This window comes from Morone saxatilis, unplaced genomic scaffold (genome assembly GCF_004916995.1).
Source record: "Morone saxatilis isolate NCDOM2014 unplaced genomic scaffold, NCSU_SB_2.0 Contig4, whole genome shotgun sequence".
Classification (NCBI taxonomy): Eukaryota; Metazoa; Chordata; class Actinopteri; family Moronidae; genus Morone; species Morone saxatilis.
This window is the reverse complement of record NW_023339984.1, coordinates 17,517,759-17,526,481: the sequence shown is the minus strand read 5'-3', so window position 1 is coordinate 17,526,481 and position 8,723 is coordinate 17,517,759. Positions and strand designations below refer to the sequence as shown.

At 35.6% G+C, this 8,723-nt stretch overlaps 2 protein-coding genes across 2 annotated transcripts; both read right to left on the bottom strand.

Annotated features, from left to right (window-relative positions):
* Nucleotides 1-816: 816 nt before the first annotated feature.
* Nucleotides 817-4,734, bottom strand: LOC118338059 (lamin-A-like). The gene is made up of 6 exons (XM_035675232.1): nt 4,623-4,734; nt 4,356-4,516; nt 3,772-3,876; nt 3,583-3,684; nt 2,105-2,218; nt 817-2,005 (listed from the first exon to the last, which is right to left on the bottom strand). Exons 1-6 carry the CDS (start codon nt 4,729-4,731, stop codon nt 1,973-1,975), a joined length of 624 nt encoding a protein of 207 aa, XP_035531125.1. The 5' UTR covers nt 4,732-4,734; the 3' UTR covers nt 817-1,972.
* A 301-nt stretch (nt 4,735-5,035) lies between these two features.
* Nucleotides 5,036-5,648, bottom strand: LOC118337931 (myelin-oligodendrocyte glycoprotein-like; the record flags this gene model as incomplete). Its single annotated transcript, XM_035675094.1, is given in 2 exon segments — nt 5,036-5,139; nt 5,319-5,648. Coding segments are annotated over 2 exon segments (434 nt in total), but the record flags the coding sequence as incomplete, so codon positions are not given.
* Nucleotides 5,649-8,723: the final 3,075 nt, after the last annotated feature.

Below are 8,723 nucleotides of genomic sequence, written 5' to 3'. Positions count from 1 at the left end.
GATAAAAATGAATGACTAAAGAAATTAATGTTTTCCAAACATGTTGTAGTGACATTGTTTTTTTCTTCTTTTCTTTATTTCTGCATATTTCTTTTGCTTCTTTATCGTTTTGGTTTTTAGGTGTGCTCTAATTTTATATTACTGTGTGTTTCAAAGTTCTCTATGAATTAAATGATTATTGTATCATAAATGTGTATGTAAGGTAAAGTTGATTTTTATTTTAGCCAATAAAGTGATTGAAATACTGGACTGTATATGTTTGTATTCATGCAATGACACCCACACACACACACACACTCAGACTTGCAGATGTTGATGTTGTGCAGGGCTTTGCAGTTGCATGTTGGTGGCAGAAATCAGCAACTGCTTGGAATTGCATCAGGTAAACAGGAAGGGGATTATATATGACAATTATTCTTTTCAAAATTATTTTTAGTCACATTATATCAATCTAGGACATTATTTTTCATTTGATAACATATCATTGACAGCATATCCTTTAACCAATAAATGTGAAATATTGTGAATATTATTCATGTATACATATTATTCATATTGTAGTATTATTAAATATTCATCTCCACAGTGACAGCACTATGCAATGTAGTCAGATCATGAAGTACAACACATACACATACAAGGAGCTCTGCAGAGCTATAGTGTGGGTTCACCACTACAAGTGACACCTTTCATATAGAAAGCTTTAAATTCAACTCACACAATGAACAAATTATATGTTTAGTGCAAGTAGCATTTATTGTTACAAACTGTTTATAGAAATTGTTGAATGTATGGATCAAACAAATGGATCATGAATCTAATGGAATGAGCTATGTTGACTGAACAGAAAAAAAATCAGTAGAAACAGAAAAGGAGCAGCTCTCCAGGAATCAACTACAACAACTTGCTGTTAACATAATGATTTATTATTAAAATGAAAGCAATTTCCGCAAAAAATGGAGTCATCAATAGATAGTCATTTTTCTAACTATAAATCATCATAGACATCCTACAAAATTCAGTACAATTTCAATTCAGTTTACATTATTATTCAATCAGTAATAATAACACACCGTAATTAGCTGCAAGGAGCGATGAACAAGCCCTCAGTCTGTGCGTGTCGGGGTGTGTGGCGCCGTTGAGGTAGGTCAACATAGATGTGTGATGCCATGCCACAAACTCAAAAAAATTAAATATCATCATCAATATCTTAAGGGTCTTCTGAACAAATCTCAACTGGATCTGGCCAATCGGCAAGGAGTTGTACACGTATAAAACACATAATTTCCGGTTGCCAGTAGGTGTCGCTATGACTATAACTGAATATTGGCATGCAGATGTGTTTAGGCCAGAACAAATACGTGAAATTTGGAGCTGATTGGACCACTGAATTCACAACAACTTCTTGTTTCGAGACAAAAATGTCAAAATTGGACACTTGATTTTTCATTGCAAAGGTCTTTAGATTACACTGACCACATTTCTGATCAATAAGGCACCTACAGTGGTTTCTGCTTGGAGCCAAATAAAGAACAATACAGCAAGTCCTTCAGAAATGAATTAACAATATGTTGGTGGTATACAGATGAGGAACTGTGTGTATAGAGTCTGGAGGTCACAATGACTTATACCATATTAATACAGAGTTTGGAAAAGATGGATGTTGAGTGGATGGTTGAATGGTCAGTAATGAATGATGAATAATTCAAAACATTTACAACACTGATCGGATTGTATTACATATACAGCAGCCAGAAACACCCCTAATCTTTTGACCTGTTGGTCTAACAAATGCATGAAAGTTTATGTGTTTTTTTTAATATTTATTATTTACTTAAGCACAGACATAAGACAGAGTGTTACAGTGTTCTGCATTGGCTTACTGTTACATTTAGTGTTTTCTGTTCAGTATTTGTTAAAGTTAATAATCTTTTGCCTTCAACAATAGGTTTAACAGCATGCATCTTCAGTATTATGGATGGCTTATTTTCATCATGGCCCTTTTCTGTTGGAGATAAAATAAAAAAGAAGACTGTGTTATAACATAAGCAGGAAGAAGGGCATAAATATGTTTTTGGGTGTGTATTGTCATATGATATCAGACCTCTCCTGTGGGCCCTTTAAGTGTGACTTCATCTACAATGCCCCAGGACTTCTGTTCTTTCCAAACTAAATCACTTGGAGATTTGACGTTTCCTCCACCATCACAAGCCCAAATCTGAAAAGATATAGTTTCAGGTTAAGAATGCAAAATCTTTACATTAAAGTTATGTGTAAATGTTTGTTTTCATACAGTGTTTCCAACTAAAATGTTTTCATAAAACATTTGCAAAGATGACTTTTGACATTTTTTAGTTTCTTTGTGTGCCAGAGTTGAAACGCAACCCTGACTTGAGAGCAGGAGGAAGAGATGGAGTTCTCTGTGCTTCCCTTAAAGCAGTTGCAGCCAATGCCCCAATATGGCCCTTAAGACTCTCCAGTTGATCCAAACTGGTGCACCACAAGTTCTGCCAGTAAAATAGATCATATCTCTCCTGTATTAGCTTCTCTACACTGTATCCCATTAAAATTCACAATACAATTTAAAGGTGTCTTGAGCCAGTGTTTGGTCTGCCTCTTCTGAGCTACTGTAGAAACATATAGAAACATTCTCTTCAACTCTATAACTCCTACTGGTTGAGGCAGTCTGCCGCTCACTTAGAGACGGGGTCGGCTCAAAGTTTTTGCCTCTTGAAAGGACATTTTTTCCTTGCCCCTGTGTGATTGCTCATGGTCTGAATTGTTGGGTCTCTGTAAAATGACTTTATAAGGAGTACGGTCTTCATCTCCTCTATATGAAAAGTGTCTTGAGATAGCTTCTGTAATGATTTGGCAAATACAACTGAACTGAAATTGAATAGTAGATATTATATTTATTATATATTATTTATATTTAACTTTTTATTAGTTTTAGTTTTCTCAATTTATAATATGGGGGGTGTTTGTCAGGGGTAAGACTGAAGGAGCTCAGAATAAGTATTACAATGCAATCACATTGTTGTGTTGACACATTTGACAGAATTGACTGACTAAAACCAAAGACATTTCCTGCATATTTTTATTTAATTTAATTTAATTTAGTGTCATAAGTACATAATATAGTTATTAAAGTTATTTGTATTTCAGTTAATTAAAAAGTTATTTCATACATAGTTTTAGTATGTAGTTTAGTATTAGTTAACCCAACTTTAATAACTTGGTCAGGATCCAGCTCAACAAGACATTGCTTCATAGTTCAAATTTAATCAGGTAAATTTAAATGGGCAATGATTTTTATTTATTCATCAAAAGAGTAAAATCTCTTGAAAGCTGTTGCATTATTTTTTCGTTGGCTCTGGAGGGAGCTTTCCAAAGTTTGAAAATGTTTTCCTTTAACCTGATGATGTAATCAAGGCAAATAAAGACACTGTGAGTATGAAAATTATAGGATCTAGTGCTTTGATTCCCTCATGATTTCCAATTTGGATGTGCAATACTAAATCACTGGAGTGCCCCTTTCAGCATGAAGAAAATAAGTAAACAGTAAAAGCAATTGTTACTTACAGTGACCACGTTTCCTGGATCAAGGAAAATTGCTGGAAGCGTATAGGTAATGTTACCCTTGTTGACCTTTATATCCATCTTCCAGTTAGCGAGCAGTTGTTTCTGTATGAAAGAAATCAGGTTATGAATGCTGGAAATACTTAGCTGTATATTAATGTAAACTGACTTTTAACTCATGCATAACATTACCTCGCTGGACTTGTTTTTGAGACGAACAAACTTTCCATTCGGGTCTACCTCATCTACAATCACATTGCTGTCGGCTGGTATGTTGTCGCTGTCCATGCTGGATGTCTGAGGGAGGAGAAAGTTAAAAAAAAATTGCTTTGTGTAGTATCCGCCCACAGATTTGATTGATAGATGAGATGTTGGAGTGAGAAACAATGCTTAGACTTCCAAAGAGGTGGCCAAAGTTTAGATACATGATTCTGTATATTATAGGATGTATTTTAAATACAGTAAGTGGCATTCATTAGCTTAAAATTAACTAGAGCTGTGTGTTATAAAGAATCTTGTGGTACTTTGCTTGTCAATCCGTGCTGATCATGGTTTTACACTAGGTCCAGAGTACAGAGTACAGAGTAATACTTTGGAGGGTATTTTGTAATTTAATTTGGAGGCAATGTTTGAAGAACAGGGCCCTGGCCTTTATATTTTCAACAAATGATAGTTAAAAAAGCCCATGGAAGACAATAATAACTTAAACTCTTACAAAACGAGAAAATAAAAGAGAAATAAAGAAACTATAAATAATGTCTTTGTTCATTACTTACAGTTTTTGTCTCCTTTTCTCTTGATTCCACTTTCACATCCTTTTTTGGATGTGTCTGAGTTTTCATTAGTGGCTTTTTTTCCTTTTCTGTGTTATCTGTCTCATTACTTTTAGATGTGTTTGTTTCTCCATCAGTTTTGTGCTCTTGGTTTGTTTCAGTGTCTATTGAAAATAATATTACAATTATACAATAGAAGACACCTGATGTTTTTTCTCTGCCAAAATACAGACAAAGTAACTTGACATGTACAAATAGTTTATGACTTACTGGTTTTGTTTAGTTTGAATTTCCACACAGCAAAACCAAGTGCTGCAAATATTAAGCAAACAGCCACCACGCTAATGCTGATCTTAGCAGTACAACTAGATGGAGCCATGAAGAAATCCTCTGAAATATTCTTTTTAAAAACCATCACGTAAGTCTGGATCTTAGGCTGTTAAAGCTATTGGTTTGCACCAATTGCCACAATTAATAGCTAGTTAATAATTTCTACCTGACATGGATCACTTGTCGCTTTAGTTTGTTTAAGTCTCAGTTGTTGGAACTCTACATGGGACGCGTGAAATGTTGCTGTGTCTTTTCTCCGCACATCACTCTGCTGCTGACCAGATATAGAGTCATCAGGACTCTGACTGTCTGTTGTGTCAGCAGAAGGATTCCCTCACGGTCAGCCAGAAACCTCAGCTCTGGATACCAGTCCCGTTTAGAGACTCACACTGTAGAACCAGTCCTCCGGTGGCTTTATCAGTCCCTGCTAAACTAACAATAGGTGGGGAGACAGCACCTGGTGATGGGAAAGTCATAAGTCAATTATGAGATAAATATGCATATCCTATTGCAGTGCTGCATATTTCTACATGTTGATGGCATGATGACTAAAAAATGTCATTACTGTAAAAGGGTAGGTCAATGAATTTCAACACAGATGTTCATCATTTCCCAAACAAACATTGTCTGACTTACCAACATCGAGTTGGATGGAAGCTTCCTTCCATAACCAAGGAAGGAAGCAAAAGTATTTTCCTGCATCAGAGATTTTCACTTTGAAGATTTTCATGGAGACGTTTCCATTCTGCAGTTCATCCACAAACAGTCTTGTTCGGTAATTATAAGATGGATTTTGACTTTGATACATCAGTCGTCCATCTTGGTGAACATGGATGTACTTTGGGTCTAAACCAGGTCTGGTCCACACCACTGTCTCAGAACTGGCACTGATTGGAGGTTCAAGGTGACATGGTAGAATGACATCATCACCAGCCAGGGCTATGATTGGTTGATGTGAACAAATCAGGTTCGACTGCTCTGTAAGGAGGGGAGAAAGGGATATATGTGCATAAATGTTCCAATGATTAAACATTGAAAAATTCACTATTTCAGTATGGAAGTATGCAACTATTTTGTTCTTTAATATACAGTATAACAGTCAGGGGACCATGAATGCTCCATTGGGTGAATTGCAATTGTTTTAAGGAATTGTAAGCCATTGACAAACAACAGATATTTCCTTTTCATATAAGGACATGTTGGATATGTTTAGGTACACCTTTCAACCATTCAGTTTGTCAGTTTACCTGTGGAAATTGGCAGACAGCAGAGGATAAACATGCACAACCCCCAGCAGCTGCACAGACACATTTTTCTCTCTGAAATAAACAGGGTCATTAGATACATTCAATTTAGTCTAATATCAAATCAAACTTAATTCTGTATGGGAGTTTTAGTCTAAGTAAAAGTATTGGATATTTTCACCTAAAACCCCTGAACTGAAAGTAGCTAAAATAAGTACTACATACAGACCAAATGAGTCCAAAGTTCAATATATGCAATACATCATGGGTTGTAAGCCAAATGTCGTACAAGACACTCCTTAATTGCATATTAAACTCAACCATGTTTCCTTCAAATTATAAGCATCACATTTAAGCATCAAGAAATGGTTTTAATCAAAATAACATAGTAATGTTTTTGTTGACAATAGAAGCAAATTTTCAAAATATGCATACTGAATGAAACAAAATGTTAACAATTAACATATTAAATTTGATTTCCCTACAATATCAACTCCTGGCACTCAACACAAGGTTCAACTTTTAAAAAGCAGCAGTGACCTTAAGAACAAGACTTTTCGACCAATATCTAGATCTCTCCACTGTTTTACGAGCCTAAACTTGTTTATGCACAGAACAAAAGAATTCAACGACAGCAGCCCTGAGCTTTCGCGTTTTGTAGGTCTTGCGGTACAGTCTGCTTTCATTTAGTCAGATAATTATTGTATTTCTACTACAAATCAAACAAGAATCACATAAATTATTATTGCTTTGCAGTCAATCTGTATTAGATTATGATATACAAGTTATTCTATGTTGGCTTACCTGAAAAGGAACTGCTTACTTGTATAGATTGGCCTTTGGACTATTTGCAGCTTTATGGTTTTATGAAACATGAATCATAAAATAACAATAAACTGGTCTGGACAGACCACACTGAGGCCCTCTACAGGAAAGAACAGAGCAGGCTGTTCTTTCTAAGGAGGCTCAGGTCCTTCAACATCTGCACTCGGCTACTACGGATGTTCTACCAATCTGTAGTCTCATCCTCTCTACACTGAGCTGAGGCAGCTCAGGAGCCATTTTAGCCACAGACTGATCCAGCCCCGAGCTTCAAAAGGCTTCAGATTCTCTTTTGCACATTTGTATCAGCCACCAACCTCCTATATCCACAACCACAGCACCCAGTACCTCCTACTTCTGCTGATTGAGTTAACTATTAAACTGTTGAGGGGTTCAACTGTTGAACTCTTTTTTGCACAATACCTTGAAACATTGCACATGTACAGTTATACACAGGCTTATCATATTCCACTTTATTGCATTATGTGTATATATTGTATTATGTTTTCTTTATCTCTCTTTGAACTACATTCCCCTGTTTTGCTGTGCCAAATATGAGTTTCCCTATGCAGGATCAATAAAGGAATGTCTTATTTTATCTTAAATGAGTGACAACATTTGGACACAGTTTACAATATTAATAAAATAAACGTTTCTTTGCACAGATGGAAACAGAAAGCAGCTGAAAGGCGTCTTTGTGGTTTAGTATCTAGTTTTAGTATTGAGTCAGTGAGTCATTTTCAGAAACACACACACACCCAGTAAACCAGCAGTTGAACTGAACACTGAATTCTTCAATCTTGGCCTTTACTAAGAGAAGTCATCCAGAATACAGTTCTACATAGTGTTTATTGTGATGATTTTTGATATTATTATGTATACATGTTATAGCCAGCCAACAATGAGCCTCAGAATGAATTGTCTATATTTTACTTTTTATTTAATTATTTTAATGACACAAGAAAAAGTTGCGGAATAAGGATTTTAATGACATGACATACAACATCAGATTTCCAGGCCTTTATGAGGAAAGGCATGATTAAACCAAAGACCACCAATGGAGAGTTTCAAACTCAAAACCTAAAACCATTATGTCCACACCACAGGATCAGTTGTCTTTATTGGTACATGTTCAGACTGGCAGACTGATATAGTGGTTGTAACAGCCCTGCAGTTACTTTTCAAAATCATGTGACCATAAATAAATTATCTTAGTATACATTATTGAAAAATGGAAATTGAATGAATGTGGTTGGACCAAGTCTCAGTTTCAGTCTGTAGCTCTGACCTGGCTGAGTAAGCAGAACTTCATTGCAGGGTCCAAGACGCCAAGCCATCTAAGGGGCATAGGTGATAGGAAATGAGGGCCAAGGTAGAGGGAGCACACACAGGTCTCACCAAACTAGACGCACAGAGCAACACCTTATCCTACAACTTGCAGCACTGGAAAACATGGTACGTTCATATCTTTTTGTTCAACTCCTTCAATAAACAACAAACCAATGCAAACTGTGTCTATGTCTATGTAAGATCACTCTCTTACCTGTGTGTCAGTGGCAACTGGAAAACAATTGGATATTGGAGTCAAAAGATTGCAGATACAAATTGAATCCTCACTCTTCATATTCAATTCAAATTTAACACACAATGAAAAGAACTGCATGTTTAATACAATTCATTTTGTGAAATTATTGTTTTAAATTGTTTGTACAAATCCTTGAGTATAATTGCAAAAATTATGAAAACAAAGAGAGTGATCCAGTGAGAACGAAAAATAAATATAAAACAGCACTGCATTTATATAAATAACAAACAACAAAGTAAGCAGATCAGTAATTTTGAATTCATACATGTTGTTGAGAAAAGGGGATCTCTTTAAACCCTTATCCTCGCGTGTTCTTTAATGAAGCGATAGGAGAAGATTTAGTTTCAACAAAAATCAGCTTTATTCTTAACACCAGTAGAATGTGCAAAG